Below are 12,500 nucleotides of genomic sequence, written 5' to 3'. Positions count from 1 at the left end.
GCTCGTAGTATTATGAAGAAATGGCAAGGGATGCTGGTATTTGGCATGAGTGGTTGCGCATGCTAGGGTGACGATATAAGCCCCCGGCAGCGAGGCCCGGGCCACTATGAATGCTACCCGTCGGGAAAGGGTTAATATTATAATCTAATGTTTTATGTACCTTGCAAGACTGGTTGTAATTTTGGGGACCATTTCCATTTGCTTTTCAAGATTGATAGCAGCCTCGGTGTCTTTTTCCTTCCAGTCTCCATCAGGAGTTTCTACCAGCCTTTGTAGATAGATCTCTCGGCGGTAACAAACCTCAATGCGAAAAACATAGCCTTCCTGTAGCATAAAACAAGTCTTAGAAATGTACTGTAATGGATAATTCTCACCACACCTTTTTCACACTATGTTCAGTCACCTTTGGTGAAGAAAAAAAGGAAGAAACAATTATATATATATATATATATATATATATATATATATATATATATATATATATATATATATATATATATATATATATATATATATATATATATATATATATATATATATACAAATATATATATATTCTTATATCAATCTATCTCAATATACAAACAATTATAGTTAACAATTTTCAAGGAAAATCAAACTGAATGAATGATGACTATACTGACCAAAACCTAACAACAAAAGTAAAGAAAGACAAATTCTCAAAGCCTAACAATGATAAGCAAGCAACTCTGAAGCAAAAGCATACCCACCCAGAGGACCTGCAGGAAACGAGGGAAGACAATTGCTCTAATATTGTCCTTCTCCAGCAGGTCAGACATGTGCTTGTAGAATTCTGCCTTGATGGCTTGAATGGCCAGAACATCATCAGGCCACTTCCCACTCATCTCCAGAAACACAATGACTGTAAAAGGAGAAATAATGAATGTGAAGATAGACAGAGAGGTGGAAAACAAAAATCTCATTTCAGAAAGATAAACAACTATGGCGAGTTTGTTATATTTGGTAAGCAGAGGCACCTGGTGGCTTCCATTAATAAATAGTAGCCATTATGGAAAACTTTAACTGGCCCCTGACTTTGCTTATTTTACATGACCAAAAATGCTTGTTTGGTCAACTATATTTTCTAATATCCACTATATCATAGTGAAAGGGGATACAATTAAATATACAGAATCATTAATGATGGCAATCTGCCGTCCCTGATTTTCTCTTCTTAGATATGTACAGCTTTAGCATTATGAAACACAGGATAGCTTGATGTCTGAGTGACAATACTGATAACATAAAACATCTACAGCCAGATGGCTGATGTGAAAAGGGGTAAAACCAATGTTGTGCTTCTTTTTATTGCAGAATCTCAAGTAGAAGTATAAAAGCATGTACTGTACATACACTTCCTTCTTGTTCTCATTTCAACTCCAAAGAAAGTATGTCCAAAACATTATAGAAAGGCTAAGAATTGTACACTATTACCTGCATAATAAAATAGGCAATTCAAGATCAGAAATTGCAGAGCAAATTCCATTCCTTAGCATTAATTCAATGATAAAACTATAAAAATATACAAGTCATTTATTTACTAAAAAAAAACAATCAGAATAACAGTTCAGAAATTTCACATGCAAAAAATATCCGTACCATTCATAGCAAAGGTAAACAATGGACAAACTCCATCTTCAGTAGATAATTCCATGTGGTCTTCTCTGATAACAACTTTCTGCATGAAGATCAAGGGATAAAATTACACAAGAGAATCATATGATATATAAATACTTTAATAACAATAATAGGAAAAAAAGGAAATCTCCTTCCCTCAGAGATACTACACTCACTTATTGAAGAATAACATTAAATACTTCAAACAAATAAAAGACATCTCACTATGTATGCATGACTAAGTAATAAAGGTGAGTAAATACAAAATGCACATCCTTACCTCAGACTTCTGCTTTCCATTCTTCCCTAAAGGTGGAAACACTCTTGCATGTCGACTTACTTCTGATGTCGAGTGGACTGTGGTGATCTTTAAGGGTAACTCAAGCGATCGCAACTTACGTGCCAAGCGGTCAAAGGCCTGGATGGCTAGGGTAGTTGCTTCTTCCCCTGTTCCATATCTAAGGCAAAGGATAAAAGGATAAATAATCAACTCAAAGAAGGTTAACATGTATAAGAACATTTCTTTCTCTTCTAATTCAAAACAATATATCTAAAATCTTTCTTCCTTCCATGAGCATGCATTGAACCGTGTAATAAATCAATCTCTTTCTCTTTATAAGCATTACACCTATTCATAACCAATTAAAAATCTATACTCACTCTTGCTTCATGGAACTTTCAGGCATGTGCAAAAGATTTTCCATTTGACCAGCTACATACAGAACTTTCTTCCTCGGAATCCCGTAATGAAGTTGGAGCACCTGCCTGACCACATCCCCTGGAATGAGCCGCCGTTGCCCAGTCGCTACCTTGGGATCAGCCCACAGAATGGCCTCATGGAAACTACCATCCTGGAACCTCCTCAGTGTGCTCTTCTTGCCCCAGAAATCTTGGAATTCCTTAACTTCAGGAGAGTCTGCAGATGGGCCCTAGGATGTGGATTTTAATTATTATCTTTAGTTGCATAAATGAAGAGGGGAAGAAGAAGAAAAAATATATAGAGATCTATTCAGATATATATATATATATTTTTTTTTGCATATGTGAGCACGTGCACTGATTTAAATAATTTTAGGTAAATCGAACCTAGATATGATGAAGTTCCTTGGGCAAGGAACTTCACCTCGATTGCCTATTTAGCCACTGGGTGGGCAAGCCAGCCTAAGTCAGTGCTGCTCCCAAGCCCAGATAAGTAGAGAGAATGATTAACTAAAAGGTAACACAAGCACTCACAGTGGAAAAGAACTGGGGACCCTACCACGTACTCACTCCAAGATCATCACAACATGAAAACTACAATTAAGTATCATGCTGTGAACACGGTGGCTCAAACATGAACCTACCATTAAAAAAAAAAAAACATTTGTATGTATATATATGAATATGTATATATATATATGTATATATATGTACATATATATACATATATATACTTATATATATATATATATATATATATATATATATATATATATATATATATATATATATATATATGTACATATATATATATATATATATCTTCTTTTAACGGTAGGTTCATGTCTGAGCCGCCGTGGTCACAGCATGATACTCAATTGCAGTTTTCACGTTGTGATGCTCCTGGAGTGAGTACGTGGTAGGGTCCCCAGTTCCTTTCCACGGTGAGTGCCGGTGTTACCTTTTTAGGTAATCATTCTCTCTTATTTTATCCGGGCTTGGGACCAGCACTGACTTGGGCTGGCCCGCCCACCCAGCGGCTAGGCAGGCAATCGAGGTGAAGCTCCTTGCCCAAGGGAACAACGCGCCGGCCGGTGACTCGAACCCTCGAACTCAGATTGCCGTCGTAACAGTCCCGAGTCCGACGCTCCAACCACTCGGCCACCACAGCCTTGACGATCATGGGTTTCCATGATTTTTCTTGGCAATTTAGAGTGGTAGTTCGCCACTGCCTTCCGCCCGGTGTTTTTTTTTTTTTTTTTTTTTTTTTTTTTTTTTTTTTTTTTTTTTTTTGAGTCACCATCTCTATTTACCCGGCACTGACGTGGGCTGCCTTGGCCACCCAGCGGATAGGTAGGCAATCGAGGTGAAGTTCCTTGCCCAAGGGAAACAACGCGCTGGCCGGTGACTCGAACCCTCGAACTCAGATTACCGTCGTGACAGTCTTGAGTCCGATGCTCTAACCATTCGACCACCGCGGCCCACATATATATATATATATATATATATATATATATATATATATATATATATATATATATATATATATATATATATATATGTATATATATATATATATATATATATATATATATATATATATATATATTTTTTAGCTTTATCCCATTCTTATATGGGGTTGCCATGATCAGGTTCTGGCAGATATCTTTTATGGCTGGATGCACTTCCTGATGCCAACCCCCTATATAAACCTGGGCTTGGGACCAGCACTGACTTGGGCTGGCTTGGCCACCCAGTGGCTAGGTAGGCAATCGAGGTGAAGTTCCTTGCCTAAAGGAACAATGCGTGGCCGGTGACTCGAACCCTCGAACTCAGATTGCCGTCGTGACAGGCTTGAGTCCGATGCTCTAACCACTCGGCCACCACGGCCTCATACCCACATATGTACATATATACACATATATGTATACATATACATATATATGTGTACATATACATATATAATATATATATGTAGATACATTTGTATGTATGTATGTATGTATGTATGTATGTATGTATGTATGTGTATGTGTGCGTGCGTACATGCATTTGTATGCATGTATGTACGTATGCATGCATGTATGTATGTATGTATGTGTGTATATATGCATATATATGTATGTATGCATGTATATATGTATATGTATATATGTATGTATGTAAGGAAAACAGCCACAGAAATAAATGGAAATAAATCAAGACGTTTTGAACTCTTAACGAGTTCCTCTTCAGACGAATAATAAACCGAAATGGATTTCTGTTTATTATTCGTCTGAAGAGGAACTCGTTAAGAGTTCAAAATACCACAATTTATTCTTTATTTTCTTACTGTGGCTGTCTTCCTTATCACAAGTATGTATGAATACAAGTATGAATGTATACAAGTATGTATGTATGTATGTATGTATGTGTGTGTGTGTGTGTGTGTGTGTGTGTGTGTGTGTGTGTGTGTGTGTGTGTGTGTGTGTGTGTGTGTGTGTGTATATATGTATGTGTGTATATATCTGATTGTGTCTATATCTATGTGTATGTGTTTGTATATGTATATGTATATGTATATGTATATGTATATGTATATGTATATGTGTATGTGTATGTATATGTATATGCATATAAGTATGTGTATAAATATGTGTATTAGTATGTGTATAAGTATGTGTATGTGTATCTGCATGTGCATGTGAATGTGCATTTAAATGTGTGTGTTTGTGAGTGTGTGTTTGTGAGTGTGTGTTTGTGTGTGCGTGTTTGGGTGTGTGTGTTTGTATGTGTTTGTATGTGTGTGTTTGTATGTGTGTGTTTGTGAGTGCGTGTGTTTGTGAGTGCACGTGTGTTTGTGAGTGCATGTGTGTTTGTGAGTGTGCGTGTGTTTGTGAGTGCATGTGTGTTTGTTTATCTATCTGAGAGAAAGAAACTACCCAAGCATAATGTCTAAACAAGTCATCTCACCAAAATAACTACCTTTGTCAGCAGAGCTGGTGCAGCAATCGGGTTAAGTACAAGACCAAAGTCTAGCTTCCAAACGGGATCTGGTCGCGACCCATCAATGGGCCAAGTCTGGGGTATCATCCTCTGAGGTACAAGCAGAGTGGCCCGTTCACCCAGGCCAAATCTCAAAGTCTTCAGAACTGATGACCAGACAGGGCTACACATGTCACCCATCCTGTCTAGTCTGCACACTTGTGTTTCTGTCATTATCGAGTTGAATATTCGCTTCACATCTGAGTCATCAAACCTAGAATATAATTCTTAGGTAGTACTTATAAACAGATAAAAAGTTAAAAACACCAATAAATACAAAAAGTAAAACCAAGAAATATGCAAATATAAGTGAATAGCATCCATGAAATTGCAGATCTACACAAACTTTTTGTATATAACCAATAAAAAAGGTGCACTGTTTAACTCTTTTCCATAATAGAGCACAGTACAAATCAAAATGATGCATGTAAAATTTACGTGTGAACATTCCATAAGATATCAATCAAACACATTATTTTTTCCAAAAAAGAGTTCTTAGAGCTAAATCTGAAACTATTAACCCCTTTGATCCAGATGATGTGACCATCATGTCATAAAAAAACTGGCTTGAGGGGTGGGTGACATGAACATACTGTCACAAGAAAATCTGGCTGCAGGTTGGGTGACACGAACTTGCCATTGTGAGCATTTCAGCTAAAGCCCAGGGTAACGGGAAACACTTGCCATGAGAGAATAAACCTCTTGGGAGGTTGATTAGACTGATTTTGTATTATTCCCATCGATAAATGAGTGTGGAATGTAATGTCATGACTGAAAGAGCATTGGCTCCATGGTGGATATCATTTCCATGCTCAGCATCATATTCTGGGTGCCACAACCAGCAACGTAAATTGTATTAGAGAAAATCGAATACCACTAAAGAGAAAAAAAGTAGATTTTTTTTTTTCTTGCACCGAGTTGTAGATTTCTTAGAGAGACTATATGGAGTCTGTGCAAATAAAAGTCTATTCCCATCTGAATAATGCAGATCAAATGACAAGTATGGACATTGGAAAATGGCAAAGAAGCTAAACATGCTTATGCATAAAAAGGGAAATACCATTCCAAATAGGAGGCCTAGAGTCTTGTCACTGCACATACATGTACTTATGCACCCAGCCTACAAGCCGTGCACCCGGAAGAGCAGCCACTCACATAAGCCTAATGCCCAGATTTTTGGTCATGTGACTGCCATGACACAACTGGATCTAAGGGGTTAATGAAGGGCTTGCTTCCTAAAGCTGCAAAGAAAAACACTACACAGAAGTTGCATAATCAAAGATGACCATCAAATTACTTACTGTACAGACACCAACTGATCACACATTTGGTGCAACTCAATCTTTCTGATAAAGAGTGACTCAAAGCTCTCAGCTGCTGAGGAATCCAAGATCTTCATTGCCAGCCCAGCTTCATGTTTTATCTGTAAATACATGAAATGGTAATTTCTTCATTGGTAATAACATCACTACTAAGAATACTTTTTGTAAGAAAAACTCCTATAGAACACATCACAATGAAAATTAAACACCAAGTATTCCTAATTGAATATCATAATATATTGCTTTCAACAACAGAAAATATCATTTTCTTCTTCCTATACCATCTCTCACAATTCTACATTCAAATAAAAAAGTTACTTATGTAAAACAAGACACCATTGAAAATTTGTTTCTTGATTGCTGAAACCTTTGAAACCATACAAACTCACCCTTAAGAAGTCTGTGGTAGACATGGCAGCAGCAAGATTTAACATGCCTGATGGATCAACAAACACAACATCATATATTTTGTGAAAGCTTTCCAGGGGTACTGCATCCTGTGAGGTAGTCGGTCCCATGCTGAACCCCTCTTTGGTCCAGTCAGAATTACCTGTGAATTCAAATATTTTACATCAGTGTCATGTCTCAAGTATTAGTATATCTCCTTAAAAAGATTTCCATTTCTACTTTCGCAATAAAAGAATAAGATAAAACTTACTTATTGCCAATATTATATTGCGATACACCTGGTAGGCAGACATTTGGATGTTTATTTTTCGTTTGCAGAGGAGGTGGATCACTAAGAGTGACACCATGTGGCCGGACATGCACCCAATGCCCTGCAACCATCAAACAGCAAGTCATAATAAAAAATAATACTTAATATCTTATCATAAATGAACAAAAAAAATCAGCTACTGTGATTTCATGATATTAACTCAATTTTGTTATATGTTATCCTTTACCAAGTAAAAAAACACACTTCAAACAGTCATACATAAAAAATAGCAAACAGAAAAAAAGACATGTAACTAAGGACCTTACCTTGTCAAGTTTTCTTTGTGCTAACCAAATCTTGACCAGTTTAATGCCTTGGGTTACGTTAAGATTTTGGCTAATGGATTCTTGCACCAACTGTGCATGTTCTTCCATTTTAATATCAATGCCACATGCCCAATTATAAAATGGAGACAGGGGTATTTCAGCATCTATGAAAAAAAAAAAAAAAAAAAACATAAATACAATGGACGATACAATACCACAATACCCCATATTACCACAATGACATGACACAAGCATCATCATACATAAGTTGTTCAAAGTTTTAATAAAATATCCACTCACATGAGATCAAGTTATATTATTACCAATCCTAAGGATGTAATGGTGCCAGTTTCTAATATTAAGTTGATAAAGTGTTAAAAACATTCAAATTCTATATTCCAATCCAAAATCAAGTTATGATACTACCTATATTAACCCCTTAGACTCACAAACCCTCCAAGTTAATTGTCCCCTAACTGCAAAAAAAGGCCTGACATTTTCAAGCTTCACTAAGGCAAATTTTGGTTGTATGCTTTTCAAGACCTTTATTTTATACACCACAAAGTGTATATTTCATTATCATATATCAAATACTTAGTATATCACCTGAGTACAAAGTTGAGCAAGTTATCACAGTTACCTTTTGTGTACAAATAAAATTACAGATAAATTATTTTGAACATAAAATCACATTTTCATCATATATACCCATAAAATGTGTATTTAGATGTATTGATAAGTATCTACATTTATAAATAGTAAAAAGATGACATACCAGGAGGTAATTGTAATATCTAATAGAATGGTGTGGGGAATATGGGAGATGAAAAGATTGAGGGTTTGCCTAAATGAAAAAGCCATACAGTGTCAGAACTACTTCACACTCATTATATTTCATTCTCTAGAATATGGAGGTAGGGGAAACAAGATTGTGTACTTGGCTCAGTAAGGCCTACAAGAGTGGGGGTACTAGATAATCAGTTGACACTAATTACATCTCTTTCATAATGAAAAAGTGAAAGGAAAAATACCTCCCAGTTTTTGAGAGGCCTTCCTCAATTCTGATGAAATGGTCTTCCCACACATTGTGCAGTTCACCATGATCACAGGGAATATAACTTCAGTTCTAATGACTGCATTTATCAATACTTAGTTAACCAAGTACTAAAAAGTAGGTATTCTGTTCACTCACATGAGATCAACTTACAATATCTTAGCTTTTGAAAGTGTATATATAATGACTGCAGTTATCTATATTTTGTGGACCAAGTTTTAAAAAATGTGGTGTAAAAATGACTTGATAATAACAAAAAATACCTTTATCTTCCTTAGACTTGATAATAACAAAAAATACCTTTATCTTCCTTAGAGTCTTTCATATATAATTTTGGATGTAAGCAGCCTTTGGTTGGAGCAAATCTTCCTATTCTGAACATTTCTGATGGCGGCACTGGGAACAAGTTCACTTTCCACTTTTTGCCAAGTCCTCCTGAAGGTGTCACCTAACAAAATAAAAAAGAAATTAGTAACATCCACTTAGTCAAGTGTCTGACCATATATGAGTACATCTTCCATCCCCAACCTTAGCATACAGTGACTACAAAATACAACATCAAAAGGCTCCAGTTACTTGCCAACAAAAACAGATACAGCTAGAATAGTATAAAAACAGAGTTTCAAGTTACCTGTAAAACTGGCCTGCTCTCACAGCCTAGATGTGTTGCCCACAATAAGTCAGAGACTAATTCTGATTTTTCTCTGAGTTCTGCCGCCAACCATGACAGATATTTGGCACGCTTTACCAACCATCGGCCATTTTGCCAGTCGTTAGCATGCACACAATCCTGAGTGAATAAACATGGCTTTCATTTTTTTCTTTACAGATGACTGATATAACACAGTGAGAAGAATAATTAGCAATAATGAGTAAAATTAATAACAATTCTGAATATAAAATAATACTATGCATTAATAATAAAATAACAATAACAATAACAATAATGATAATGATAATGATAATATTAATCGTGATAATGGTAATAATAATAATAATAATAATAATAATAATAATAATAATAATAATAATAATAATAAATAATAATAATGATAATAATAATAATGCGTGCATGCGTGTGCATTTGTGAGAGAGAGAGAGAGATTTCAGGTATTCAAAGATGAAGAATAACAATAAGAATATTTACTAAAGTTCCTTCCAATCTATTCTATATAATCACATAAAGATGACACTTCACTATACATACCCTTGGCAAGACTAGCATGACATCAACTGTTCTGTTCTGTGTTGTTGCTGTGTTGGAGAGGAAGGATCCTATAAACTGCATGCTTCTCGGTGCCATGAAGAGAAAGGTGCCACTAACTTTTGGTACATCGTCTGGCAAGGGGTTGCGAATATTTTTCATTTCCATCCACTCTGTATTATCCAGCTGAAAGATCTCGACATGCTCAGCAGAGAGAAACCTTTATCTATATTAACAACCCATCTGTTTTTTCTCTTTTCTTTAGATATTTCCCTCCTTTTTTTCCCTTTCCATTTAGCTTTTTTGCTCTTTTCTGATATATAAACACATTAATCAATATACTTTTATCCCATAATTCTGCGAACAATTTGCAGCAGCAACTACAATGCTGAATGCAATCATTATATATCTGCAGAGTACCACTAAGTTTCATAAAAAAAATTCTTCTAAGGAAAATGAAACCTTTGCACCTATCTCAGAAATCAGCAAACAATTAATTACAACGTACTTGAAAATTTGATGACGCTGGTAGAGACTTGATGAAAGCCGAGAACTGGTCCATCCACTTCTCGAGCTGCTGGCTGTGCTTGGCCTTTAAGCTGACTTCCCCTAAGACTTCCTCCATCTAGTCAAGCATATACATGAAGACATATAAACACCTAACAACATCACCATATTCAAGGTCCAAGCCAGGCATATAAATTTGATATATAATTATCAAACTCATAACATAACATCACAATAGTAAACTTCTTTTATCAAGTCACGCATATATATATTAGACATAATTATCAAACTCATAACATTACCTTGCCTGGTGGACTTTTACTACTGAAAATCATTTGAAATTTGTCGAAATGAAAAGTATCAATGGAAATTTCCTACCTGCATTCGAAACAGATTGGAATGGTAGAGCATCTGAGTTTCACGTAGGGTGTTCAATTCATCTACAGTTGGAGGCTTATATAGATTACTGCCATCTTTATCCTTTTTTGCAGACTTTGCTACTCCCCCTCCCTGTTGAAAAGTAAAAACCTTGCAATAATTCTTGCATTTAGAAGCAATTAGCAAAATTAATGGAAACATTTGGGTATATTATTATAGTATATTGAAAAGTAGGTGAGCTACTCTAAGATTTATCACCACATGGTGTTGTGAAACAATTTTATAACAAACAGAAGACTTTCTTAATTATACTCCTGATTACTGTACTATAAACACAGAGGCAAAATACTGGTTGTAGTTATCAAAAATAATCTATTACCATACAGAATACATAGGTAATGCATGAAAAAGAATAACTTACCTGCTCTAACATTTTTCTTTTACCACCTTCATTTTCCCCCTCTTCAGTTTCGTCCATGCCATCATCTTCTTCACCTTCATCATCATCATCATCATCTTCTTCATCATCCTCATCATATTCAATGCCTTCATCTTCCATGCCATCACTCTCATCCTCTACATCATCACCTTCCGAGAAGCCATCTTCTGAACTAGGCTCCCCATCTGATCCCTGGTCTTCACCAACCTATAATAAGCCAAGGCATTTTGGAATTGTATTGTAAAAATTAATAAAATTAATATTTATAAATATGAGTGTGCCATACATTCTAATTGCTTAACCCAATGCAGCTGGCTGGATTCTGATACAAAAGCTCTCTCTCCCAGGCTGTATTTATGGTGAACCAGGTTCCACTGCCGGGGGATCGTGTTGGCATCATAGCATGCACGACATTACCAAACATGCCCCCAGAAGACAGGACTGGTGCACCATGGCATGTATGCTCATGCCACCCGGAATATAGTCCAGGCATTCCATGGCATGTACATACATGCCACCTGGCAGCAAAGGGTTAATTAAAGGTTATGCCAGACCCATTTTTATTTTACCAAAATCTATTTTTGTTAATATTATTTAAATTCTCATAAAAAAATGAATTCAATCTGATGAGTAATTTTGATGTAAATCACCCTTGAAGTACATGAATTACAGGAATTTTTCATACTGCCACAGTAGGCAATTAGCTAATGCTGATCCTCTGTAATTCAGAATCAAATCATCTTTTCTCATCTTTCACCCAGACACAGAGAAGTCTGCATTTATGAGTATCTTTACCAAAAAATTTATCTATCATCACTGTGCTTAGAAGTTTTACTTTAATACTATTGTCTTATTACTTCAATAAATAAGGACTATCTTTTTTATTAACACTACAACGACAGTGCCAGATATTCCGTATGTCACTCATTCCAGTGACTTTTCACAACCATCTAACCTTTCTGCCAGTGGGTTCACTGTGTACAACATCCCTTTCTTGCCAGAGTAAATCCTGATGCCTACAGTCATACCCATCATGATAAACGTATTGTTCATGACGGTTATAGGCATGCCTGGCTATAAGAGGTTAACTTACTCATCAAAATGTTAACATAAGGTAGCTATACCAACTGGATAACCTCAGCCATATTTAATATCAAAAACAGACTAATTCCATCTATTTATTGAAATCCACATCTGTATTCTTGAAGACTGTAGTCCCCTTCACTTCTTTAAATTCTGAAATGACTTTAA

The 12,500-nt window shown here is 35.8% G+C and overlaps 1 protein-coding gene across 1 annotated transcript in view; it reads right to left on the bottom strand.

Moving 5' to 3' along the window:
• LOC119592174 (nucleolar protein 6-like) overlaps window positions 1-12,500 on the bottom strand; it is a 20,771-nt gene that overhangs the window by 5,291 nt on the left and 2,980 nt on the right. Inside the window, exons 2-17 of the mRNA XM_037941000.1 lie at window positions 11,232-11,456; window positions 10,811-10,942; window positions 10,434-10,550; window positions 9,929-10,111; window positions 9,353-9,511; window positions 9,022-9,169; window positions 7,668-7,831; window positions 7,342-7,462; window positions 7,073-7,233; window positions 6,663-6,784; window positions 5,302-5,575; window positions 2,299-2,567; window positions 1,919-2,096; window positions 1,621-1,699; window positions 732-883; window positions 161-324 (exon numbers count right to left, since the gene is read on the bottom strand). Of these exons, the coding sequence (XP_037796928.1) occupies window positions 161-324; window positions 732-883; window positions 1,621-1,699; window positions 1,919-2,096; window positions 2,299-2,567; window positions 5,302-5,575; window positions 6,663-6,784; window positions 7,073-7,233; window positions 7,342-7,462; window positions 7,668-7,831; window positions 9,022-9,169; window positions 9,353-9,511; window positions 9,929-10,111; window positions 10,434-10,550; window positions 10,811-10,942; window positions 11,232-11,456 (2,648 nt within the window). The remainder of the gene's footprint in view (window positions 1-160; window positions 325-731; window positions 884-1,620; window positions 1,700-1,918; window positions 2,097-2,298; window positions 2,568-5,301; window positions 5,576-6,662; window positions 6,785-7,072; window positions 7,234-7,341; window positions 7,463-7,667; window positions 7,832-9,021; window positions 9,170-9,352; window positions 9,512-9,928; window positions 10,112-10,433; window positions 10,551-10,810; window positions 10,943-11,231; window positions 11,457-12,500) is intronic.

Source organism: Penaeus monodon, chromosome 3, assembly GCF_015228065.2.
Source record: "Penaeus monodon isolate SGIC_2016 chromosome 3, NSTDA_Pmon_1, whole genome shotgun sequence".
Classification (NCBI taxonomy): Eukaryota; Metazoa; Arthropoda; class Malacostraca; order Decapoda; family Penaeidae; genus Penaeus; species Penaeus monodon.
The sequence above is the reverse complement of the archived record's forward strand: the minus strand, read 5'-3'. Positions and strand labels throughout refer to the sequence as shown.